Source organism: Gracilinanus agilis, chromosome 2 (assembly GCF_016433145.1).
Source record: "Gracilinanus agilis isolate LMUSP501 chromosome 2, AgileGrace, whole genome shotgun sequence".
Classification (NCBI taxonomy): Eukaryota; Metazoa; Chordata; class Mammalia; order Didelphimorphia; family Didelphidae; genus Gracilinanus; species Gracilinanus agilis.
This window is the reverse complement of record NC_058131.1, coordinates 294,772,317-294,799,818: the sequence shown is the minus strand read 5'-3', so window position 1 is coordinate 294,799,818 and position 27,502 is coordinate 294,772,317. Positions and strand designations below refer to the sequence as shown.

The 27,502-nt window shown below is 36.7% G+C and overlaps 1 protein-coding gene across 1 annotated transcript in view; it reads left to right on the top strand.

Moving 5' to 3' along the window:
• The window catches only part of FTO (FTO alpha-ketoglutarate dependent dioxygenase), a gene marked incomplete at its 5' end in the record, with an annotated part of 387,795 nt that overhangs the window by 209,700 nt on the left and 150,593 nt on the right, over positions 1-27,502 (top strand). Inside the window, 1 exon segment of the mRNA XM_044659722.1 lies at positions 6,092-6,216. Within this exon segment, the coding sequence (XP_044515657.1) occupies positions 6,092-6,216 (125 nt within the window).

Sequence of the window (27,502 nt, the reverse complement as noted above, 5' to 3'; positions counted from 1 at the left end):
TAAGATCTGAGTTCAAATGAGACCTCAGATACTTAACTAGCAATGCGACTCTGAGCAAGTCACTTAACCCCTATTTGCCTCAGTTCCTCAGCTGTAAAAGAGAGACATATTGGAGAAGGAAATGGCAAATGACTGTAGTGCCTTTGCCAAGAAAACCCCCTGGAAAAAATCTCTGTGGACCCAAAGAATCTGACACAGGAGAAACAACTACCTAATACCTGGCACAGTTGCTGACACAGTAGATACTTGATAAATGATTGGGTGAATGATAAACATGGAATTAAAAGAGCTTTATTCTAGTGTTAACTTTTATGATCTTGGTTAAAGTCCTATAACCAGTAAGGAATACCCTCATTCTTTTACTTTTTAAAGCTTTTTATAACATGAAAACTTTCCAATTTTCTTATGCTTTACTCTCTTCCACCTACCGGCTTCCTTGCTGTTTCTTGTACTTTTAACTACTCCAGATCTCAGTTTTTCCATCTGTAAAATGAAGAGGTTGTCACGCAATAGGAGCCCCAAAAATGTTTTTTAATTCAAAGTCCTCTCCTCTTGGTAATTTGTTACTATTTTGAGCATTCATCAGGCCTACAGCTTAACTGTCTTCTCTAACTCCTCACAGTCACCATGCCCCTCCTCTGATTCTTTCCATAACCAATCAGTTGCCCGGCTCCATTGACTCGACTTTTATATCTCTTATATATGGCCCTTTCTCTCCTCCCTCTTCACCTTATACCTGACCTATTGTATTTGCCTGCTGGCCTGGCCTCCCTGCTTCAGGTCTTTCCCTATATCAAACCATTCTCCCCTCAACTATCAGGCTGATATCCCTAATGAACAGGTCTGGTAATGTCAACTTCACTGCAATCAAACTATAGCAACTCTCTGTTATTTCCAAGATCAAACATGAAACTTTCTGTTTGGCTTTCAAAGCCCTTCATAACCTGGTCCCTTCCTACTTTCCCAGTCTTTTTTATACAACGTGCCCTTCCACATGCTCTGTGGTCCAGGCATACCAGCATCCTTACTATTAATATGTATAAGATATTCCATCTCCCACCCCATGGCCTGGAATTCTCTCCCTCTTCGTTTCTGTCTCTTCACTTCCCTGGTTTCCTTCAAGTCGGTAGAATATCACTTTCCATAAGAAGTCTTTTGCTATCCCTCTTAATGCTAGTGCCTTCCTTCTGTTGTTTATCCCCAAATTATCCTGTATGCACCTTTTTTCATACTTAATTGCTTGCGTGTTGTCTTCACTATTCCATTGTGAGCTCCTTGAGAAGAGTTTTAGTGTTACTTATTGTAGCCTCCACACTTAGCCCAGTTCCTGGAACACAATGGGCGCTTAATAAATATTTATTGCCTTGAATTTTAATATAATAGGATTTTATATCTGGAAGGAACTAAGTATCTTCTTTAACCCTTTCATTTTATTCACTAGGAAACTGGGACCCAGAGAGGCTTAGAAACTATGTGTCATAGAGTTGTAGTAAATTATTTTGGAATTACCCTTTATAACCAATTTATGAGCCATATAAGAAAATTAGTATAATTTTCTGAATTCAAATCTAGGTAGTGTGACTCCAAATATAGAATTCTTTCTATAGTGTCATATTACTACTAGCTTCTTTTGTAATATAATATTCAAATATGACCACTACAGATTAGAAAAAAACATTGATTAACTAGAATATGTCCAGAAGAGATCAAATGGGATGATAAATGGCTTCAAATCTTTGCCACATGAAAAATAGTTAAAAGAATTAGGGATATTGAGCCTAGAAAAGAAAAGATGATAGCTATTTCAGGTATTTGAAAGACCATTATGTGGAAGAGAGATTAGAATTGTTCTGTTGACCTTAGAGGGAAGAACCAGAAATAATGAGTGGAATATACAAAGAGGCATATTTAGTTTTGGCATAAGTAAAAACTTCCTAATTACTAGAGTTAGCTCTAAGTGGAATTAGATGCTTCAAAAGATAGTGAGTTCTCCATCTTTAGAGGTCTTCAGGCAGAAACTAGATAACAGATTTTCAGATATAATGTAGAAGGAATTCTTTTTTTGGGTCTGGGTTGGATTGAGTGGCTTTTGAAGTTCTTTGTAACTAAAAGTCAATGATTCTTCTTGAATCTGTGAACTTGTATACTCAAAATGAACTTATATATCATATTTTATTTGGAGTTATAACCCCATATCATGAATATTGTCATTGTCAAAAATATCTTTGGAATTCAAAATTTTGTTTTAGAATTTCCTTTTGTAGCCAATTTATGAGTCACACAAAGAAATTCAGTTCATTCATAATTAATAATCACAACAATTTTTTTGACTCAGCTTGATCACTTAACTTACCAGTTTCTTATTGGTCTTTTAATGACTTTTGGCCAATAACAAAAATCAAAACCACTGTCAAAGATCAAATATTTTACATCATTGGATATATTTTTTTAAAAACTTATAGGTTCCTTGTGCATCTGGATAGTGACTAGTATATAGTTCCTCTTATGGCATCTTGGTTCTCATATGGAATATGGTTCCCAATTCTCTAAATCAAGTGAGACGTTTAGGAGCTTCTCATTCTCTGAGTTCTTGATGATACCTAGGTTGAAGTATTTGAGTTTTTAAATTTTTCTTTGAAGAATAGAATACTTAATGACATTCTTTTTGAATTGTCACAGATCCAGAGTCAGCGAGATTAATTAAGTTTGAGTTGAAACTTAAGGAAAGAATGTTATTGGTTCCAACCTGCTCCTTGTGGATTGTGGCTTAAGACTTGACAATATTTCCATGCTCCCTTAGGTTTTTAATTCAGTCAAAAAGAGTTACTATGGCATGAAACTTAACCTACAAATTATTTCTCTCAGCAATGCTGTATACTTTTCCCAAGTTTTGAGATCAGGCTATGTTTTAGGCTATAGAAGGAGTGAGGATATGTTGATATTTTCAGATTTATAATTCTCTTGAGATATCCCTGTCATCTATGCTGCTGCTCATGGGTAAATGGCCTATTAATCTTTCCTAGGTGAAGTCAAGTTTGGGGGAGATGACACTCTAAGAAGAGGAAAATATCACCATTAACTGCCTTGGGAAAACATTCTGTCTTGGCAATCCATAGTGTCCTTTGGTGTCTTTACTGCACTGAGTCCTTTTCGTCCTAAATTTAAAAAGAATGAGAGTGCTGTCTCCAACTTGAAAATTGTATTTTAGGGTCTACCTATAGATTCATTCTTGACTTGTCCTTCTGTTGTTGTTGTTGTTTTTCTCATTGCAACCAGGGTTATTCATTCATCCAGGGAACTCTATCCCTGCTTGTCATCTTTCATCCTGTATCTATATGATGCGTTGAGTTGGTTGTAACTTTCAATACATCCTAGACATGGGCTTGAAAAGTTGTATATAAATGACATTTTTGGAACTTGAATAATCATTTGACTGGGCTAGAAAAGTTGAGCATTTAAAAGAGATCTGAAGCTAATTCATTTATAAATTATAATCTACTTTTTGTAGATTGAATAGTTAGTCCCTTACCCCTAGCTGAGTTTAGGGAGTTAACGTAGTTTTCATTCTTTATTATAAAGGGTTTCTTATACTCAATTACATATTAATATCTCTTTCTCTGGAATGCTTGTTTTTCATTCATTGTTATGTTGTTCAGTTAAGTTGTGTTTGACTCTTCATGATAGCTTTTGGAGTTTTCTTGGCAGAGGTACTGGAATGATTTGCCATTTCCTTCTCTAGCACATTTTATAGGTGAAGACACTGAGGCAAACAGTATTAAGTGATTTGCCCATTACATAGCTAGTAAGTGACAACTCAGGCCAGATTTGAACTCAGGAAGTCTTCCCATCTCTAGGTAAATCTGTTCTTTTTTCCCTCAGCTTTCCCACAGTTCCTCTGAAACAAAATAAATGACTTTCAAATGATGTGAAGAATAAAGAAAGTTTTCTAGATGCTGGGAAGAAGAGTCTTGTTTCTTATTTTCTTCTGCAGTTTTTAGGTCACAATTAGGATGGATCAAGAAGTTCTAGGACCTGAAAACAATTAGATGTGAATAGCTAGGATATATAATAAAAATATGAAGATGGTAGGAGCATAACTTTTAGATTCACTGCCACGAAATGCCATTTTTATGCAAGAAAGTATATGAATTTGGGCAGCTGGTAGGTTGGGAAAAGATCTTTTGGAAAATGTCCATGACTTTTGCAATACCAATATGAAAATTATATGAAGTAAACCTTCTTAACAACATAGGCAAATCTAAACTTTTTTCCCAAAAATTAGAACATATTTGCTAAAGAAATTTTAATTAAAGGAAATACTGATATTTTAAAAGAAATTATCTGATTCTAAGGAGATAGGGCCTTTTTATAGAAATGCTTGTTTTAAATTACATTGATGGAACCTTTCTGATGTGTCCAGTTGAATCTTTTTCAGCATTTTTGTTTTTTTAGTAAAAATAATATGTGCCTTCAAACATGGAAGGGGACTAAATAACACTTTGTTAACCATATAGCTCTCATGTTAGGTATACATGAGTTAAGTTATACATAGCCAAGGAAACAGGCTTTTGTTTGTTTAAATACTATTTGAAACTGGGCTTCTTTGGAATTAGACATGCTTTAGATACTTGTTGGTGTCAGCCTTTGAGCAGTAGGATTGCCTGAAGAGGCCATGCAGTTTGGTTCTCCAGCCGAGGCCTGAAAATCCTATTGCTAACCAGTTAAAGTGTGTCCAGCAGAGCTCTGATGGAAGCCCCTTGTCCTTGGAAGTTGAGGCTATAAAGAGATTATATAAAATCAGTGGAAGTGCAAATTATGCTGAAACTTTCAGACATAAATTGGGTGAGGAAATTATAGGGTACTTAAGACACCAACATGGAGATTTTTCTTTTCTCTAACAGTTTTTGTGTTTAGAATATTGCCGAAAAACATTTCAAATGTAGTACAATGATTTTCTGAGAGCTTTAAATTCTCTTCTTCAGATGATATGAAATTAGATGCACATGTTTAAAAAAAAGTGTATACTTGGAATAACTGGGCATTGCTCAGATTTAAAGCTATACTTGTACAGTTTTCATGGTTTTTTTTTTTTTTTTGGTGTGTTTTATAGAGATCTTAATTACATTCGTGTATATAAACTAAAAGTTATCACAGTTGAGATCAGATGAAATGATAATTAAATATGAGCATTGAATTTTATTTCTTAAAGTCTACACATGGTGAAGGTTATTTAGGTCTTGACTGTTTAAAGAGGCTTTCCCTTCTGGCTTCCTAGAACTAGGCAAATGTTGTAAATGTGAGTATGTATATGTACAGCTCTGAGCGTAATTTCCTTTTGTTGCCATAATCATAGAATAAAATATTCCTCACAAAATTGTTATTTGCTTATAGCTGACCTTTTGTCTATATTTAAAGATGCCTTTAACTCATTGGAAATATGACTATAATTATATGTACAGTGGATTTTCAAATCTGGAAAATGTCAGTTTAGATAACATATAATCCTTGCATTCTGTGCTCATATTTATTTCTTAGCAAGATCTTGTTTTTTTGTTTTTGTTTTTCTGCTAACCAGAAGTATAAGGAGAATAAAAGAGGGAGGGAAAAAAATCATTGGTGTGGCTGGGAATAGAAATTAATGATTCAAAGGAGAGAGACAGTGCAGAAAGCCACAGCTGGTAGCAGGAAGTGAAGAGAGGGAAAGTCAAAGACTTCTTTTTTAAAAAGGCAAAACAAACAACTCACAGAGAAGTGTACGTGAAAATCATTTCTAATAATAGCTTATGCTCAGCAGCTCAAAGGGAAAAATAGGCATGTGTGTTGAGAAAATGAAAGGGAGAATGCACAGTGTATTACTTAAGGCAATGGAACTTTATAGGTTACCTTATGTGCCATGTACATTGATTAAATACCAAATATATGGTGCCCATTTTTGACCATCATTTACTGTATTGATTTGTTAGCAGTGGAACTGTAATAAAAAAAAAAAAACGCCATTGATTTACTGTCCTTATTTGCTTATGGGCTTTTTTATTAATTTTGTGTTTTTCTTACTCTTTTTTCTTTCTTTTTTAAAAATCATTTTTCTTAGACAAATGCAGTGCTTTGTGAAGTCAGAAAAGAGAGATGGCCCACGGAACAAAAGAATGAAATCATAACAGATTTCCTTGCCTTGCTCACCACACGACAGGAACTGCGAATGGAATGGTGCATGAGGTTAGACCTCTAATTAAATGGATTTGTTTGTTTGTTTGTCTTACTGAAGTCCAGAAGCAGTATTAGCTGAGTAGATTCCTTCTTGCTAGCTCAGATCTTCTCATTGGAGAGCCATGAAAAAAAGTACATTCAAGATGCTTTCTAGAGAAGCTTACTTTATTACCTTTGGTATCTACATTATTTACTGTGGCTTGCGTGTGTGTGTATGTGTATGTGTATGCGTGCATGTGATTTAGCTCTTGGTTTAATATTTAGCACAGATGTTTATATTTGAAGCAAAATGTGCCTGATATTGAAAAGCCAATTTTACAACACACTAAAAACCTGAATGAATAAAAGCCTAGGAACTACTTGATAAGGGATGAATTGCTTGAAAAATTTTCATTTGTTATATTTTTCAACCCATTTGTGGGAGTAAGTATGAATTATTGTTGATTCTCCTCAATTTCTTTGCATATAAACTTGATTCTGTTTCAGTGAACTCTGTGTTTTGTTGTGGCTTCTTCACAAGTTTCTACCTGGTCAATTTTCCTAGCATTTCTGTTACTATATTTTAACATTAGTTTATTCAGTGTATAATTTTTTATAGTCAATTCCATGAAAACATAGACCTGTTCCCCAAAATATTCGTTTTACAATTTAGACTTTTTTTTGTAAGGAACTTTAAGGTTGGTGCATTTCTCTGTGAAGGAAAGTAAGAAACCAGAGTGGAATACTATGCTATATTTTGTATTTGGAGTCTTGCTAATTATAGAAAATAGTGAGTCTAGTAATGCCATAGATCTCTCCACAGGTTCAGTGTTCTCAGTACAAAGTTCTGCAGTTGATAGTGTACTGTAATTGATAGTTCACAAAGTATCAATGATAAAAACATTTAGAGGCTCATTAGAATCACAAAGATACAGAATAACTTAATTCTTTTTTTTTTAAACCCTTGTACTTAGGTGTATTGTCTCATAGGTAGAAGATTGGTAAGGGTGGGCAATGGGGGTCAAGTGACTTGCCCAGGGTCACACAGCTGGGAAGTGTCTGAGGCCGGATTTGAACCTAGGACCTCCTGTCTCTAGGCCTGACTCTCACTCCACTGAGCTACCCAGCTGCCCCCAACTTAATTCTTTTTTGACAGTGCTACTAGACTGGATTTTAAGGGGTTGTAGGATTAAAATAGATATAATTTACCTTTATAATTTATTTAATTCTTCACTAAAATCTTTCATGCTATTCTTGTGGACAAAATGGAGAGTTGGGAAATAGGTAACAATATGGTTAGAAAGATTTGGAATTAGTAGATTGGTTGGACCCAAAGAGTCCTTGATTCCATTTCAGCTTCTTTAGGTGACATCTATAGAATGCTCTTGGATTTGTTCTTAATCTTTTTCTATGTAATGCTTTTACCAAAAATTTGGATAAAGGCATAGATGACTTATGCTTATCAGATTTTCAGAGGACACAAAGCTGGTATGGATAGCTAACATGTCAGATGACAATGTCAGGAGTCAAACAAAGATCAGTAGTCATGAATCTTGGACTATATCAGTGAGGGTTAAATTTAACCAGGGCAGAGCTAAATATAAAGTCTTACAATTTGAGGAGATATGTTTAGATAAGAGTGCTTGGGGGTTAGGGGTGTAAAAAATCAGAGTTTGCATGGATTATACACTTAATATGAGTTAATAGTGTGATAGGGCACTCCAAAAGCTACTGTGATCTTAGGTTATATTCAGAGGCCTAGTGGTCACTGCCAGAAGATTCTATTCTGGTTGTCCTCTGACCCTAGTTAGACATCATCTCAAGTTGAGGACCTCCTGTTAGGAAAGGCATTGATAATCTGGAGAGTTTTCAGAGCATGACTTTCAAGCAGCATCAGATGTGGGATGCCTTGTCAAGGTCCTATGTTCCTGCTTGCATACACTAGAGCAGTGGTTCCCAAACTGTTTTGGCCCCTTTCCAGAAAAAATATTACTTAGCCCCCTAGAAATTAATTTTTTTTAATTTTAATAGCAATTAATAGGAAAGATAAATGTACCTGTGGCCATCACCGCTTCCTGGATTGCTGCAGCACCCACCAGGGGGTGGTAGTGCCCACTTTGGGAATCACTGCACTAGACTTTAAAGCAAAGCCAAGATATCAGTCATTGTTAATTAGAATCTACTATGGGCCAAGCACTTCGTTACATGCTGAGGGTCCTGGGACAAAAATAAAACCATATCAAGAAATTGGTGGGAGGGAGAGGGAGATTTTACATACACACACACACACACACACACACACACACACACACACACACACACACACACACACATATACATATTAAATATATAAAAAATAAATTTGAGTAAACTTTGGCTATGAAGGTAGAGATGTACCAGCAGCTGGAAGTACTTGTGAGCTATGTCAAAGAGTGGGTTCTTCTCTGGGGTTCCTTCCAAAAGAAGGATATAAATTCCTTGAGGAGGTGGGGACAGTTTTTTTATTTTGTATTTCTAGTGCCAAGCATAGAACCTGTTATATCCTAAGTGCTTAATAAATACTTGATGAATTTCAGCTTTTAGATTCTTATATTCTTGGGATCAAGCTAGGCAAGATAGATTTTCCCAAAGAAGGAGACAATTAAGAGAGCCAAGTATTAATGGTATTTGAATAATATTCATTTTTATTTTAGGGAGATTGGTGAATCTATTCAATTTGATCTGCAATGATTAATTTTCTATTTTTTCCTCTTAAAATTTATAGAATTTAAATTGCTTTATTTTTAATTAATCCATTTCTAATATTTTTTTAATGAAATGTTGGTTTGGAGAAATCTAGGTCTTCTTCTGTCTCACCTCAATCCTGGACCTTCCCTTCTTTCCTGCCCCTAATTAGCATCAGTAAAAGAAAAGATAGGAAAGAAGAAAGAGAAAAAAGGGGGAAAAAAAGGTCTTCTACCCACTCTACCACCTTCTTCCCTCTACCTATAGAGGAAGAAGAAAAAAAAAAGCAAAAAACAAAAAAAGTCAGCCTTACATAGAGAATGCCCAAATGTTGAGAATGGCTATCTTTTGGAGAAAGCATTTGGTTTGTTAACAATAATTTTCTAATACACCAAATCACCAGGCTGCATGACAAAAATAGCTTGTTTAAAAGGAGTCTGGTTACAGTGTTTCTGGCTTTTACTTACTACTAACAATTTAATCAGGAGTTGGAGCCAGTGCTGAAGTAGATGTAGTCTAGTCTCTGAAACAAAAATGTTAAAGTACTTTGTGGCGTAGGGTGGGGGAGAAGAGGGGGGAAGAGAAAGCTTAGCAACAGACACTGTGCAGGCCTCTTTAAAACTAAACACCTGAAAGAATATTTCAAGAGGGCAGTATCTTGAGAGCTCAGAAAGTATCCTTAGGGTATTAAATAACTATAATCCTCCCCCCCCACCATCCCCACCCCCATCATTTGATGTTTCCCATCCCAGTGACCTATCTAAGAGTCTCATCCATATGAACCACATAAACAGACTGTTACCATATACCTCCTCCCTTTTTCCCATCAAAGCTTCAGTTGGATGTCTGGAATGAGGCATTGACTATGGTAGCCATCAAGCATGTGGTGGTGAAAGTTATAAAACATCCACCACACTGCTTGCTGGGCTGCTCGGGTTTTAGAGATCAGCCTATTGTGTACTTTGGAATTACATGAGAAAAATGTGCTTGGACAGGAAATAATTAGCACTTGTCAAAGGCCAAGCAATAGGTTACAGTATTTTACTTTCAACAAGCTATCAGGGGATCAGCTAGATTAGATAATAGAATTTTTTTCCTCTGGAAGTTAAATACAGATGACTCTAATTACCTTATATTGCACATTAGAGAACTCATTATGAAGAATACAACTTTGAGAAATATAGGTCAACCAAGTCACAGCAGCTGGCAGAAACTTTACTGTAGGCCCACTGTAAGAGATTGGTTCTGAGTCCCGGCAGGCTCCTTTGTAATACTGAGACTAGATGGGGTGGGATTGGGGGTAGTATGTTGGTTTGTTTTGTTTTGTTGTTTTTCAAGGTAGAATTAATGACATACCCATCTAGTTTTGCAAATATTCTGGACAAAGAGCTTGTGGGGCCACATTGTTTTGGCCTAGCCACAGAATCTTGAACGGGAAGCATATGTGCCTTGTGGGTTTAACTTCTAAGGAAAAGTTACTATTCTTTGCATGACTATAGGCAGCCCATTTTGTCACTGTGCCATCCCTGATCCCAAATATGCATTTAAGTCCTAAGGATGGCCATCCCTGAGCTTAATAACCCCACAAACAACTCTTCCAATAGGCTTATCAGGGATGTTTATTCAGTTACGCCAAGTTGAATGACCCAAAGTACATCAGGAAAAAACTTTGAATGTGGGGGAAGTGTTAATAGAAGTGGTCCAGAATTTCTGAAGATTTAGATTTGTTTATACTGTCTACTAGTGTCTGATGGACAAGTTGTTATAGCTTTTAAAGAGCTAGGCAAGCCCTCAGATCTGACCCCTTCTTGACCTCTGCTTCCCAAAGGTCAGTCTGCAGCTAATAAACTATGAGGTTCTTAAAGTCTACTGTAGGAAGAAACAGAAAAGGAACAGCTGGGAGACTTGTGTGGACTGGGCATCCCAGGGTAGTCTCCTTTAGGGTCATTCTCTGATAATGAAAATGATTACCAAATTATATGGAAGTTTAACTGCAATAGTGAGTGAGAGGAGGGTGGAGCCCAGTGTATTAGGTTTGATAAATGAACTGTGAAGTGGCCCATCTGGCTCTCGACAGCTTTTTTTTCTCTTTCCCTACCAAGGGGAAACATTTTAAAATAACAGCAGTACATATAGAATCAATGACCCATACAAGGAGCTGGGATAGATTAAGATTTAATGGTGACAGTGAGAGAATTATCATTTGAAAAGGATGACAAAGAAAAGGTACAGTTCAGTGTCTGTGTCTGATCTGCTCCTACCAAAAATTCAGCACTTTTGTTTATATTAAACAAGCCCAGGCATCTTCCCATGGCTGCCTTTCATTAGCATATTTAGTACTTAAGGTATGTTTGAAATGCATATCATGTAAAGGCCAAAAATGATTGTATTTCACCACCCCCCAAGTTGCTGAAGAATCTTATGATCATTCTTTAATTAAAGGTTGGCAGGGGAAGGGAGGGTCATTAGGAAAAAAGCAAAACTTTAAAATAATAAAATCCAAATGGTAAATCATTGGAGAATGATGGATGAAAGGGATGGACTTTTGTGCCGTTTGCCTTGGTTTTGCAAAGAAATATTTTAGTTATGCCGTAAAATCAGTGATTCCCATTAGTGAATAGAACAGAGTTCACAGTGATTTGCTATTAAGGTTTGTTTCTACTAGGTTATCTATTGAATTATTAGAGGGAACATTTCATTTTTCCCATTAAGCAATATTTAAGATCACCAACCAAAGTTTCCTACAAAGAGAGTAACCATTTTCCATAACCATGAAGTATAAATTCATTCATTTATTAAGCAGTTTTTGAGAACCCTCTGTATAAATAACCTAGTATTGAGAACCCATTGTATAAAGTCCCTAGCACATTATAGGAATCATGTAGTAACTGAGCAATCAATATAAGGTTAAAACAGGGGGAAAGAATTCAGGAAATTTCCTCATAAGATACCATAGAGGAAAAACCTATTCTTTCAGCTGAAAATTGAGAGATGTGCTGAGTCTTTGGGGGAAATAACAGAACTGTAATTGAAGATCAAGAGCACTTCTTTCCCCTAGAGCTTATTATACTGTTAGGGAGTCAAGTGACTCTTGACAGTATTTATTGCCAGCTTTCCAATAGGACTTTAACACAAACTGAAAAAAAAAAAAATCCAAATTTTACAGTGCTTAAGGAAATAATTTACTCTCACATTTCATCTTGTTTTTAGCTTTTATTTTTGATTTAGTTAGTAAAGACATGTAAATTTATAGTTATCAGAGGACTAGATGTAGGATAATACAAAGAAAGAGTTATTTTTAAAATAAACTTTGTTTTTCTTACTTTCAAGATTGTGCCTATTGCAAAATTGCCTGAGGGTAAAAAGTACCAAAAATAAAAACCTTTGTTAAAGACTACATGAAGCATGAAACCACAAAGACATTGCAATCAATTTTAATAGACAATATTTTAAAAGAGCAGTGCTGACTCGTATGTCCACTATAGCACAAAGACTGTGAGGATATTTAGCTTATTGAGAGAACAAGACTCCAAAGGAAGCTGTCATATTGTCCTTCCAGTATGTACCCCACAATTCTAGACCCCATCTTGAATGATGGAGCCATGGGAAGACATGCTGCTTGTGGTACCCTTGCCATTCCCTGAGCCCAAAACCAGTACTAGAACCATTATGAAATGAGAGAGTAGCAGAAAGACCAGCCCCTTCTGGTCAAAACCTCCTCCTTTGCCTCCCTTCTGGGCTTTTGATTGCTACCCAGAATGGATGAAATGAAGGTCAACAACTCTATGCATTCTAATGAAATGGAGGACCACCATGCCTTACTCTCAGCTTTGCTGCTGCCTCCTTAGGTATCATAGGCCTTATCATCTGTACTGCCTCCATATCTTATGGGCCTCTGCCCTGTGATCCAACCTACCGATATAACCTAATGAATCTTGAGCCTTGTCATCTACCCTACCTCTGGACCCTTGAGACTTCTGGGCCATCCCACCTTCCCTGCGGCTTATATGTTGTTCCCCTCAATTATAAAGTGAGCTCCTGGAGAGCAGGAACTCAATTTTTTAAAATTTGTTTTCCTAGCACTTAGCAAAATACTTTAATGTATAGTCAATTCATTAATAAATGCTTGTTCATTCATTCATAGTTCTGCCCAAGTAATCACCATCTGAGGATACTCTGGCCCTGTATCTAGTTACTTATTGCTATACTTTTAGTAACCCTCTGGCTCTTTGCTGTTGCCATTCACACATATTTCTCTTATTTAAAGCTCTCTGTAGAAGATCTATCAAGTACTAATAGGTTCATGGAAGATAAAAAAAAATTGTAAGAATTCAACTTGATTTAATATTTACCATTAATATGTCCCTCTGTTATGTTTGTGTGTGTATGTGTATTTATCATTATCTTTTAACCATAGATAGACCTTGTTATTAAATCCTGTGTAGCCTAGCTCCTGCCTGGAGTCCTCTGGTACAGTTAAGATGAAGAACTAAATATGTGGGGAGAGGGGGCCAAATTAACTATCTACCTTCATACCCTTTCATTTCAGAATCTTTACATTGACAGTGTTGAATAGATGTATACCTGATATTTCAGCACATATTTTTCAGGGCTAGTTGATTCTCTAGGTAAGATGTTAAGTGCTCTACAGTGAATTCTGAATTGCATGGAACATTACCTTGTTTTCCATATAAACCAATCATTTTTCTGAGATTGGATGGTATTGGATCGATACATTCTGATTTTATTCAGACAATCTCATATTTGGAATTTGCCTCAGAGTCAATCTAGTCTACCTCATACCTGAACAAGAAGTTTCTCCGCAGGATAACTGATGCTTATCCAGCCTTCTCTTGAAGACATCTAATGAAGGAGAAACTATTACCTCTTGAGGCAGCCTGTTCCACTTTTGAATAGCTCTAATCATCAAGAAGTTTTTTTCTTAACTCATGTGCCAATAAAATTAAACCCTTGGAGAAAAGTGGGCTTAATTTTATTGCTACTTAAGGTAAGATAACCAATACACAGTAGTGATTCTAAGACAGAAGGTAAGGACTTAAAAAAAAAAAGATTAAAAAAAAATAAAGGGAGCCGAGAGAGGGAAGGAAGGGAGGGAGGGAGGGAGAGGGAGAGGTGTAAGGCTGGAGAAGAGTCAAGAGAAAGAAATTTCATGAAAACTTACAGCTATCAAGGAGAAGAGAAAGATCAGTAGAGTTAAACGGTACAGAGAGGTCAGGAAGGATGAACTTTGAAAAAAGCCATTAGGTTTAATAGTAAAAGATAAATGATAACTTTAAAGAGAACACTTTAAATTGAATGATAAGGTTGGAAGCTAGAGCAGAGAGTTAAGAAGAGAGTGAGAAGAAAGGACAGGATCGAACATATATGTCTATATTGAGAAGGCTTTTTCAAGGATTTTAGCAATGAATGGATAAAATGAAGCTGAAGTATATTTGTAGGCAGTAGGGAAGTAACCTGTAGATAGGGAGATCTGAAGATTACTAAGAAAGTAGGGATCATACAGGGGGCAATATGCTGGGGGAAAGAAACAGAATAGAATGATGTCACTTGTTACCTTGGCAAGGAGAAGGGCTACTTCATGTGAGGCAAGGTTGAAGGAGATGTGACCAAAGGTCCAAGTGATGTAGTCCGAAGAGGATGAGGAGAGATAAGAGGGAGCCCTCAGTGAATGCCCTCTTCAGTGCAATATGAGGCAAGATTCTCAGCTGGGAAGGATGAGAGAAAGGGAGCCATGGGAAATTTGAGGACAGGTGAAAAGGTTTGGAAAAGTCCCTGTTGTGAATGTGATCACTAATATATTAAGGAGATGTAAAAAAAAAGAATTTCCTTGCTGTAGTGATGGCTTAGTTGAGGTAAATATGATTTATAAATGATATACATAAATTGGTAGTCAACTCAGCACAGTTTCATGACTGTCTTAGAATTCATTCAGCAGCATCTGAGTAGAAATAAATGTAGCATGTGTGTGAATAATCCAAAGATGAGACTTGGCAGTATAAGATTAGGATAAGTGGCAAGGGATTTCAAAGAAAAGGAGAGTGTAGAGTTGAATTAGTTTACCACAAGGGATTAAAATGGGGAAGAGAGAAGAGTTTAGCAGGTTCAACCATAATGGCCTGGGAAAGAACTGATGGGTGAAAGGATTGGAGGTCATGGTGATGATGAAGAATCATGATGATGATGAACAGCATTAAGAAATGCAAGGGAAAAGTGGAATGATAACAGATTGTGATCAGATCAAGGAATTTCTGAGTTCATGAATGTAGAAGTATTATACTTATGGGTGAGGAAAGCAAGGTCATGGATATCACTATGGCTGAAAGATCATGGAAATAAATGATTAAGTTGTGGAATTTAGAGATTAATGTTTGAAGGAGTTATCCATATAGATGTTAAACTTTCTTAGTAGGTGGTCAGGAGTTGGACAGGAGAGAGATTCTCTAAGCCCAGCACTGAACTCATTGAGGAAAGAAGAGGATTGTCCTGGAGGTCAGTTAATAACAACTCTTAGAATTTTGATTAGGAGTTAAGCAGGAAATTCTGGGAAGATGGTGGCGTAGAAGCAGCAAGGCTCCAAACCTCCGTAAAGCCCTTCATCACCAATTAAGGACAAAGGGCTCCAAGGGAACAGAAAACCAAATCTGACAACACAACAGAGCTGGGGGGGGTCCTTCAGCTCAGGGGTCAGCTCTTGAGCCATATCTGGCTCTTTTGAGGGCCAGATATGGCTCTTTCTGCAGGAGCCATAAAGTCAATTTTTTTTTCAGGCACTGTTACAGGAGTGCTCACTGTGAGCACTGTACAGCTCTCACGAAATTACATTTTAAAAAATGTGGCGTTTATGGATCTCACCGCCAAAAAGGTTGCTGACCCCTGCTCCAGCTGAACCCAACTTAAAAGGTACACAGAAAAAAAAGAGAAAAAAAAAAAGCCTGAATTCTTGAAACTCTCTGGTGGGAGGGGAAAGAAAGGAGGAAGATCCCAGATCCCCTCCTCCACCTAATGTGCTGAGTCTCCAGAGGATACTGGAGTCCCTGGGTGGACTGGGCCGCTAGTCCAAGAGAGTGCCTCGCTGGCACAGCTGTGCCAAACTCAAGGCTTTGATCACAGACAGCAGGGAAGCTGCTGGGGGAGAAACCCAGAGAGGGTGAACATACCCTCCATCTTGTGCTACACTCCGCCCCCCTCCCCCCCTTTCTCTGGAGGCTTTGACTTCTGGGTACTCAGAGACAAGTAGATCAACCACACCCAGGCTTAATCCTATCAATACCACAGATAAGAAATTTTCTGAGGGCAGGGAAGCTCCAACACCCCTCCCCCACAGACTACAAGGAAAGTAGCCAAATTCACTTCTTTAGCTTTTACCCCCAGCTGGGGAAAAATCTGGCCTCAGGTCCCACTAACCTAATTAATCAACAAAACAGAGAAGAAACCCTCCCAGGGCTGAATAGCCCAAACCCAAAAATATGATCAGAGGATCAAGATTACAGCCAATTACAGGGGAGAAAGAAGGAAAAAACATGACTAAACAACAGAAAAAGAAAAAAGAAACCACAATCAGCAGCTTTTATCCAGAAATTACAAAGAACAAATGGATCAAAAGAAGATAAAGGAAGACCAAGAAAAAAGATAGAAAATTCAGTGAAATGGACACAGGCTTTGGAAGAACTTTAAATCCAATTAACTTAAGAACTCAAAATTCAATTAACTCAAGATCTCAAAATCCAAATAACTCAAGAACTCAGAAAACAATCAACAGAAGCTGAAGGCAATTGGGAAAAGGAAATACATGATTTAAAACAAGAAAATAATGTCTTAAAAGCCCAAATTGACCAGCTGAAAAATGAAGCAAAGAAGGCAAAAGATGATCAACAAAGAAAAGCAGAACAGAAGGAGAAGGATGAGCAAAAAGCCAGGGATGAAATTCAGTCTTTAAAAATTAGAATTCAACAACTAGAAGCAAATGACTTCACAAGACTACAAGAATATATAAAACAAAATTTAAAAAATCAAAAATTTGAGGAAAATATGAAACACCTCATTGACACAACCACAGATCTGGAAAACAGATCTGGAAGAGACAACTTAAGGGTTATTAGTCTGCCAGAACATCATGATAAAAGGAAAGTTTGGACATCTCCACAGGAAATTATACAAGAGAACTGTCCTGACATTCTCAAACAAGGGGGAAAAGTGGAAATAGAAAGAATCCACAGATAATAATATTTTTAGCAGCTCTTTTTGAGATAGCAAAGAATTGGAAACTGAGGAACTCTCTCTCACTTGAGGAGTGTCTGAACAAGTTGTGATATATGGTTGTAATTGAATACTATTATGCCATGCAAAATGATGAACTGTATGAGTTCAGAAAAACCTAGAAAGACTTATGTAAACTGATGCAAAGTGAAGTGAGTGGAACCAGGAGAACAATATATATAGTAACAGAAATAATATAGGATGATTAACTCTGAAGAACTAAACCAGTGATGGTCAAACTTTTTAAAGAGGGGGCCAAAGGAAAGGAAATGCTCATCTGTCAGTCTGTTTCTAAGGCAACTCTTTCGAAGTTTCATTGTATTGTATCCTACTCGTATTCATCAGATTAGGAATAATGTTGTCCAGCTGGATAGAACATTTCAGGGGGCCACATCTGGCCTGCAGGCCATAGTTTGCCAATCACTGGATTAAACAATCAGCAAAACAAGGTCTTGAGATGTCCACAAGGGACACATGATGAAAAATGCTAACCAGAACTAAAGAAGGAATTGTTGGAGTCTTATTGCAAATCAAAGAGTACCATCTTCCACTTTATTTCCTTCATGAGTTTTTTATTGTATGTTTGATATGTATTTTCTACCATGACATGAGTAACATGGAAATATGTATTGTATGAAAGTACTGGTGTGGGGGCAGTTAGGTGGCTCAGTGGATTGAGAGTCAGGCCTAGAGATGGGAGGTCCTGGGTTCAAATCTGACCTCAGATGCTTCCTAGCTGTGGGACCCTGGGCAAGTCACTTAACCCCCATTACCTAGCCCTTCTGCCTTAGAACCATGCACGGTATTGATTCTAAGATGGACGGTAAGGGTTTTAACAAAGAAAGAAAGTATTGGTATAGCCTATATTAGACTTTTAACATCTCAGGAAGGAGTGAAATGAAGGGAGGGAAGAAGAAAATCTGAATCCTAATATGTCAGAAAAATAATTGTCAAAAATTATTTATACATGTGAAAAAATTAGGGAAAAGTCAGTGAAAGAAGTATGGTTACGCAGAATTTTCAATACTGTACAGAGTTTATATTTGGACTTAGATCTAGATAATGGAGAAACACTGGAGCTCCTGGAGCAGGGGAGAAGTGGGGCAACATGGTCAACACTTTAAAAAAATCATATCAGCAGTTTGGAATAGAGAAAAACTTAAGGCAGGGAGACCAATTTAAAAAATCCAGCAACAACACAACTATTTCAGTAGTCCATGAGAGAAATTTTGAGACCTGATCTATGGTTATTGTTGTAGGAGAGGAGAGGATATATACAATAGATCTTATAAAGTAAGAAAGATGTGATTTGGTTGTGGATTGGTCATGAAGGATAAATAAAAGTGAGGGATTTAAGACAACATGGAGGTAATGGTTCTGTGTTATTGGGGAAATGTTGGTACCCTCAATAGTGATAAAGAAGTTCAGAAGCTGGAAAGATTGGGGTGGGGGAAGGTCATTGTTATAACTTTAGTTGGACACTCACTACTGCCCAAGAATCTTAATTCTTGGGCAGTATTAATTCCCTATCTCTTCCCCTACAACATCCTTTTCTTTTCAAAAAAATTTTATTAATAGAATTTATTTTCAGATATCTCAGCCTCTCCTCCCCTTTCCCAAACCATAGAAGACATCATCTGGCAAACAGATAAGTATATTCCCATTGTGTCTTTCATGTTTCTATTTTTCAGGTAATTATCTAGACGTGAATATTCACAAGTTGTTCTTCTAATAGTAGATCTGTAGCTATATATATAATGTTCACTTGATTCTGCTTGTTTCACACTTCATTATCATGTGGTTCTTTCCAAGTTTTTAAAAAACAGTTAACCTGTTAACTTTACTAAAAAATGAATATTAATAAATGTTTAAAAAAAAAGTTAACCTGCTCATCATTTCTTACTATGCAGTAGTATTCCATCAGAATCATATATCATAATTTGTTTAGCCCAATTGATGGACATCCCCTCAATTTCCAGTTCTTTCCCACCACAAAGAGAGCTTCTTTAAATATTTTGGAACACATAGGTTCTTTTCTCTTTTACTTGATCTCCTTGGGAAACAGACCCAGAAATTGTATTGCTGCCTCTCAGAGTATTCACAATTTTACAATTCTGGCATAATTCCAAATTGCTCTCCAAAATGGTTGGATCAATTCACAGCTCCACTATTATTGTAATAGTGTCCCCATCCCTTCCAAAATATGTCATTTTTGCCCTTTTTTCATTTTAGTCAATTTGATAGGCATAAGATGATTTCTCAGAATTGTTTTGTTTTTCATTTCTTTAGTCAGTATGGATACTTTTAAAAATGGATACATGATCTAGTCATAAAAGGAGATATCATAAGCAAAAATTGATATCTGGATCATGTATCCATTTTAATCTTATTTTAGTGAATGGTATAAGATATTGGCCTGAATCTCTGATTTTGTCAAATATAAGGTTACTATAATCTTTTAATACCATTTGTTGTATGCCTGTTCAGTCCCACTAATCTGCCTTTCTGTTTCTTAGCCAGTACCAGACAGTTTTGACAATTACTACTTTATAATACTGTTTAAAATCTGGTAATACTAGACATCCTTCCTTTACATTTTTTCATTAATTCTTTGAAATTCTTGATTTTTTTGTTCTTCCAGATGAATTCTGTTATTATTTTTTCTATTTCAATAAGATAATTTTTCAGTAATTTGATTGGTATAGCATTGAATAAGTAGATTAGTTTAGATAGGATTGTCATTTTAATTATATTGACTCTGCCCATCCATGAACAATTAATATTTCTACATTTAGCTCTAACTTTGCCTAAAAAGAGTTATCTAATTATGTGGTTCTTGAGTTTGTTTTGAAAAATATATTCCCAGATATTTTATTATATCTGTGGTTATTTTAAAGTATCTCTTTCTATCTCCTTGCAGGACTTTGTTAGTAATATATAAAAATGCTGATGATTCATATGGATTTATTTTCTATCCTGATACTTCACTAAAATTATTGATAGTTTTAACTAACTTTTTAGTTGAATCTCTAGGATTTTCTAAATATGCCATCATATCATCTGAACAAAAGATAGTTTTATTACCTCTTTGACCATTCTTATTCCTTTAGTTTTTCTTCTCTTATTGCTATTGTTAGCATTTCTAATATTATGTTAAAATAATTTTGATGGTAATGTGCATCCTTGTTCACTCCTGATCTTTTGGGGAAGGCTTCTAGGTTATCCCTGTTACGAATAGTACTTGCTCAAGATTTTAGGTAGATACTTCATATCAGTTTAAGAAAAACTCCATTTATACCTATGCTTTCTAGTGTTGTTACAAGAATGAGTGTTGTATTTTGTCCAAGACTTTCTGTATCTATTGATATAATCATATGACTTTTATTACTTTTCTAGTCAATATAATCAATTATATTGGTGGTTTACCTTATCATTAAACTCTCTCTGTGTTTTTGATATAAATCCTATTTTGTCACAATATGTAATCTTTTTGATACATTATTGTAATCTCCTAGCTTGTATTTTATTTAGAATTTTTGCATCCAAAATATTCATTAATGAAATTGGTCTATAATTTTCTTTCTCTATTTTTGCACCTTCTGGTTAGATATCAGCCCCATATTTGTTTCATAAAAGGAGTTTGATATATATATCCTTATTTACCTATTACTTGAAATTACTTAATATTGAAATTAGTATTAAATCAATTTAATACTAAATTAAAGAAATTAATATTAAAATTTACCTTTAAATGTTTGGTAGAATTCACTTGTAAATCCATCTGGTCTTGATGCTTTTTTTTTTTTAAGGAAGTTCATTTATAACCTGTTCAATTTCATTTTCTAAAATAGGTTTATTTAGATATTCTATTTCCTCCTTTGATAGCCAAGGCACTTTATATTTTTGTAGGAATTCTCTTCTATTGCACTTATATTATTTAAATTTATTGACATATAATTGAGCAAAATAACTCATAATAATTGTTTTAGTTTCATCTTCATTGTTGTTGTATTTTGACTGTTTTCCTCTTTAATGCTAGTGATTTGGTTTTCTTTTCTTTTTAAAAATCATATTAACCAGTGGTTTAATCTCTTTTGTTGATTTTTTTTTTTCATAAAACCAATTCCTAGACTGGGAACAGAGCTCTTGTGGCTTTAGGGCAGTGATTGCTTGGTAGTGGTGGTTGTTGAATCATTTCAGATGTCTCCAACTCTCCATGATCCCATTTGGGGTTTTCTTGGGAGAGATATTGGAGTGGTTTGTTCTTTCCTTCGCCAGTTCATTTTCAGATGAGGAAACTGAGGCAAATAAAGTAGGTTGGCCAGGGTCACACACGTAGTAAGTGTCTAAAGCTGAATTTGAACTCAGGAAGATGAGTCTCCCTGACTCCAGAACTCTATCTAGTATGCCACCTAGCTGCCCTAATTGCTTTGTGTTTTTTCTTAAATTCATTTTTTTCCCCTTCAGGGGACCATGTGATGATGGTGAATAGAATCAGGAGAGTCATAGGAGGACCCTGTGATGATTGGGGTGACACATTAAAACTGTCTGTAGAAACAGTATGTTGACTTGACAGTGATCTTTGCTACCCCTTCTGCCCGGCAGCAAGTACTGGCTGGGGGCTGAGGAGCTGGTCAGAGCCTGGGCCAGGCATCCTTGGCCTCAACTCTACAGAAACTGAGAGTGTGAGCAGAGAGGAATATTCATATTATCTGTGTTCCCCCCTCCAGCATTCCTCATGTATTGTTTTAGTAGTCTTGTTATTTGTTTGTTTCTTAGCTCCATTTGACTTCACGGTCCAACTGAGTTAGATTCAGTTAATTAAGCTCTTGTTAGATAATGTCTGGTCTTTATACCTCTACCTGCTGTGTGGAGCTTTACAGCATGGTGAGGTGCTCATAGTAGGGACTTCATAAATGTTTATTATATCGAACTAAAATAGCCAAAGGAATAAGGAACATGGAGAAGCTGGACTGCTGAGTACCAGACTTGTGGCTTTTTTTTCCCTCTTAATGCATCCATCTAGTCCCTTTTAATGATACCAATCTGTGCTTTTTGCTGCCCTTAGCAGAATGTCCTTTGTGTCTCTGAACCGGATAACTCCATAAAACCTGATAACTCCATAAAACCTTCTCATAAACGAGTAAGAATTGAAACATTGTATAAATATAGAGGTGAGGATTAAATGAGTCTAGAGATAGGATTACCTTTTCTTTCCAAGATATGATGACTTATCTTAAGGAGGCGAGTGTTGTTAATGTTATTACCATTGTTACTGTCATTATTTAAACAGCTTTATGAGGGACAAAACCCAATTGACCTTTGAGCATCTTATTTATAAAATCAACACAGCAGGCCTCTGTTGAGCCTGACTCCTGGTTTAGCAAGCAGCAGGCTTTGTGGCTGCAGTTAACTGCTGCTTTGTCTCTTCCTCCTGGGGATCCAGGGCATTATTCTCACTCCAGATTATCTGCATGCTGATTCTCAGCCCCTGTTGCAAGAAAAGCACCAAGTTTGCATTAAAAGTCAGGTTTAAATTTGTGGCCACTGTATCCCCTGGGAGGTGTTTTAGAAGTACAGCTTTGAGGAAATGGAGCAAGAAACCTGTGCTGGAGACAATATGTCCTCAGGAAATGGGTGTGCTGGCTCGAAAGAACCATTCGTTACAGTGGTCAGAATAGACAGCTAGCACCATTGAAGTGAAGTTGTGTTGTGGACACATAGCAGTCCCTACTCTAGCAGGTAGCTGATTGTCTAGCTCTAAGGAGAAAGTAGGAATAGAAAATCAGGGAAGAGGGTCCAGATATGTCATCAAAATAGGTGTGTTTCTTTCTGTTGTGATGACTAATGCTATATCCGTTATACTGATAAGAATTAGACTTACTTTCTCCTTTCCATCAGTATCTGGGTTACTGATTTCTTTGTAAACAAAGGGAATGGATTTTCATACTTCACACTCAGTCTTGAGTTGGAATTTTTGGTGCACATTCTTTTAGAGTGAAATCTCACCATATCAAATTACACACACCATGCCAGCCTCTCCTGTGAGAGGATAGTCATCGTATTAGAACCCAGCAAATAGCTGGTGGTAGGTATGGTCACTGATATACCCATCCTCCCTTTTGGCTTCCTCTTCTGCAGTCCCAGGGCTCACTGGGCCTCAGGCATCGATATGTAGTAGACCTAGATATGGTACTTTTATCACTTGAACCCTTGAAGGAAAACCCTTTTTAATAGATAACAGGGTCCAGCCCTTTATTTTGCTTTCCATAGTACATTTTAGGTGCATGCACATTTTATAAACATATTTATTGTCTTGAGAGAGGGAGGTTTGGAGTATAGAGATAAATAGTGACTGGATATTTCTTTCCTCTGAAAGGTTTTGCTCCTTTGTTATCCTTTCCACTTGTCAAAAAGAAATATAGAATACAGTTGTGAATTTGAAAGCAATGTGATACAGTAGAAAAACATGGGCCAGAGAAACTACAAACTCTTTTCTAGCCTTTAAAACTAACTCCATGCAAGGCACAGGTTACTGTTCTTATTGAGTGCAAAGCACTGTGCTAGAAGCTAAAATACAAAGACAGAAACAAAACAGTTCCTACCCTCAAGGAACTTAGATTCTGTCAGTTGGACAAATTGCTAAATATTTCTGTATTTCATTTTCCTCATCAGACAAATGAAGATAATACCTGTCCTCTCTCTTTCATAAATTTATTGAGAGAATTAAGATAGTATCTGTGGAAGTACTTTGGAAATTATGCAAGGTGATGCTTTTATTTTTTAAATTCTTGATTTTCAGTGTAAAGAATACATAACTTTAATTTGACAGGAAAGATAAACTGCAATTTATGAGGAAAGATTAATATGTTTATCCTGTTGACTGATTAGAGCAGGTACTCTGCAGACAGCGATGTGGCACAGTGGATAGAGTGCCAAGGCTGAAGTCAGAAAGACTTATTATCTTCCAGAATTGAAATCTGACCTTAGACATTTACTAACTGTGTGACCTGGGCAAGTCACTTAACCCTGTTTTCCTCAGTTTCCTCATCTGTAAAATGAGCTAGAGAAGAAAATGGCAAACCACTCCAGTGATTTTACCAAGATAACCCCAAATAAGGTTACAAAGAGTCTGATACGATTGAAACAACAGAGCAACAACATTGACCGAGTAGCAGAAATGTACTAGTTGCTGCAAATGGATCAGAGCAAACAGAGCTTGCTGAATCAGATTGAGAAGACAACAGTGAATAAAAATGGCTGAAATGTTTGTGGCACTTTAATGTTTTCAAAGTACTTTTATACATTAACTCATTTGATCTTCACAACTGCCTGGTGAAGTAAATATTATCTCCATTTTGTAGATGAGGAAGTTGAGAAGCTAGGTGACTTGAACATACAGTCAATGTCAAGAGTAGGATTTTCATCCAGATCTTACTGACTTTCAGGAGTGTACTATGCTAAAAGCAGCCTGTTTTGGGCACCAAGTGAAAAAAAAAGGGCATAGATTTCATGATAATAGAGTTAAGTGACTATCTAACAGCTATTCAAGTTGGTCATGTTTTCTAGTTTTATAAACTACCTTTATTAAGTGACAGATAAAGTTGATCTTTATTTCTCAGAAAAGCATAATTCCAAAGAATGTACTTTACATCAACCTAAAGTAAGATGTTTCAATACTTTAAGACAATCCAGAGGCCTTTTGGGTTTGGGATAATGACCCAGGGTTTCTGCCTATAAATAAAACCATAGTTATCTCAGCCTGTTGCAGACTACTTAATTATGTAGTTAAATCTCTTTCTAAAGAAGTTTTTCCAATTTAGGCTCACTAGGTCTCCCCCCCCCCAAAAAAAAAAAACTTTTAAAGAAAGTACATTATCTCCATGATCTTGATTTCTATTATGTAAGCTACTGTCTGCTAGAGATGAAGAGACTATGGACTTACTCGAGAATACAAAAATTGAGCTTCCAAGACTTTATAAATCCTCTAAATGGAATGGTTTTTGGCTGAGCTGGTCGAGGTTAATTTGAGTAGGTGCCTTAAGGTGAAAAGGTAGCAATTTATCTACTCCATAATGGGCTAATCACTAACTGTACAGTATGTTTATCTCTAGGAAACAATTTACTGCACATGAAGAGTAGTAATTTTATTCTATCTCAAGGGTGTCCCAAGTGTATCTTACAAATTTTCTCTGTAATATATTTTCCAACTTATAGATAAAAGTCTAACTCTGGCTGTCAATTGAGGAAGTAATAGAGGAAAGGGCCATGAACAACCCTACTTGCCTGTAGGTGACACTGTTGCATCATTTATCAGACTGTTTTCCAATATCTTGTCCTAGGACAGAAAAACAAACTCCCTTGTGAGACAGCCCCCATAACAATCCTTATATAGATTATTTGATAGATTTAAATGTATGCAGAAGAGTAAACCCTTCTCATGCATTGATTAGGCATCTGAGTGTGTATCACAAATAGTTTCATGTCCTTTTCACAGACCGTAGCCGTAAGTGCCACTTCTGATTAACTGGCTTGTTACTTCAGTTAAGCTTTCTATGAAACAAGATGCTGAACTAAGCTAGTCACTTCTTAGTGTAATAAACCTCTAGAAAAGCAAGCTATTGCAATACCTTCATGCAATCTTATGCTTCTCTTAAATTGGAATAATGTGGCAGCCTAAATGACTATTAAAGGTCATCAAAGACGATTTCAGGGTGATTCTTATTGTCCTTCTTTGATCCTTGCCCTCTTTTCTTTCTCTCTATATAAATGTTTGCTAAGAAGATGAAATGACTTCTACAAGACATACTTAAGCAGTTCTCTTTATGCGTTTGTGTTTTCTTAGGATCCAAGCTGTAAGATGCTCAGGGGCTACTTCTGGTTAGGTGTGCCTTTCTCCTCAGGACCAGTCATACTCTCTCCATCAGCCCAGGAGAACCCACTACCTCTTTGCCCCAACCTTCTTCCCTTCCCTAACCAAATGTGAGTCCTAGAAGGGGAATGTCATTAACCCTCAGAAAGCATAGGTTTTGCTAAGGTATTACGCCCAGTAATGATATTGTTAGCTTGCTTAATTTCCAGTTTCCCCATCAATTATGCCATGTGTTTCATCCAGTTGGTGCTACCCTCCCAGTGTTAATTATAACCTACAAGACTGTTACAGTTAATTTTATGGCAAGCATATTGTCTCTTCAAGGCTCCAGAGCAGCTCATAAATTATCTTGAAGGTAAAATGTAACTTGGGGAACTAGTTATGAAAATTCCATCCATCTCGCTTAGGAGCCGCAGCTGCTACTGTCAGCTGCCTCGCTTGCTACATTGTGAAGGAATGATGGTGGGTCAGGTTTAAGAGGGTAGGCCCAGGCTGTCACCGAGGAGAAAGGCTGTCCTGGCCCTGTCAGACAAGTACCTTCTGCCAATCCCTCGTGGTTTCACTTTGCAGGCAGTAAAAGGCAGGCAGCGCAGGTGGATGGTCCCCAAGCTGTCTCTATTCATTACTTTACAGAAACTTGTTGTAGGGAGGCAGGTACAGAGACCTTTTCTCTTCACTGTTGTCATGATGTTAGGCATCATCTGCAAAGTGTGAGAGAGATAACTCTATAAATAACTCTGGGTTTGGTTCAGGCAGAGAGGAGGGCAGAGGGGTGGAAGTTATTAGTGGCAGCACCAACCAGGAGTCACTTCCTGCACTCTGATGTAGTGAATGTTCTCTTAGCAGAGAGGCTGGCTTGGGTGAGCACAGATAGGCCTTTTATTTGTTTATTTATTCATTTTGGAAGGGAGGAGAGCAATAATCTTCAGAGGTGAGATTTCAGTGTGAAAGGGCATGCAAAATTTCCTATTAAATAAATTAGTAAGTTGTCTTATTGGGGTAATAAACACACTCCTGTTCTATGTCCTCTCCAGTACAAGCTTTATGTCTTAGCCCAAGGGGCTTCAGCATTATTATTTTTAATGACTGAACACAAGTCTTTCATTTAGCCTGTTTGTATAGTTACAGTAAATGATCTTATTGCTGTTGGTTCTTCATTTGAAATTCTGCCTGCTATGCTAGATTTAAAAGATTTGAGGGGGCCTCTGAGAATTGGTAGCTGTGCTAAGTACAGCGTCTTTCAGCAGCGTTGGAAATGAGCTGTGGCAGAAGAAGTCAGAAAAGGGTGTGTTGAGAAAGCAAACCTACATGTATAAATGTGGATGAGTTTAGGTGTCACATACACAAACAGTGGTTTGGGGCTGTCTTGCTTGTTAGTCTCAGAACAGATGTGATTCGCATCACTAAGTATAAGAAAAAGTTTGCAGAGCTGGCAGGCCTCTC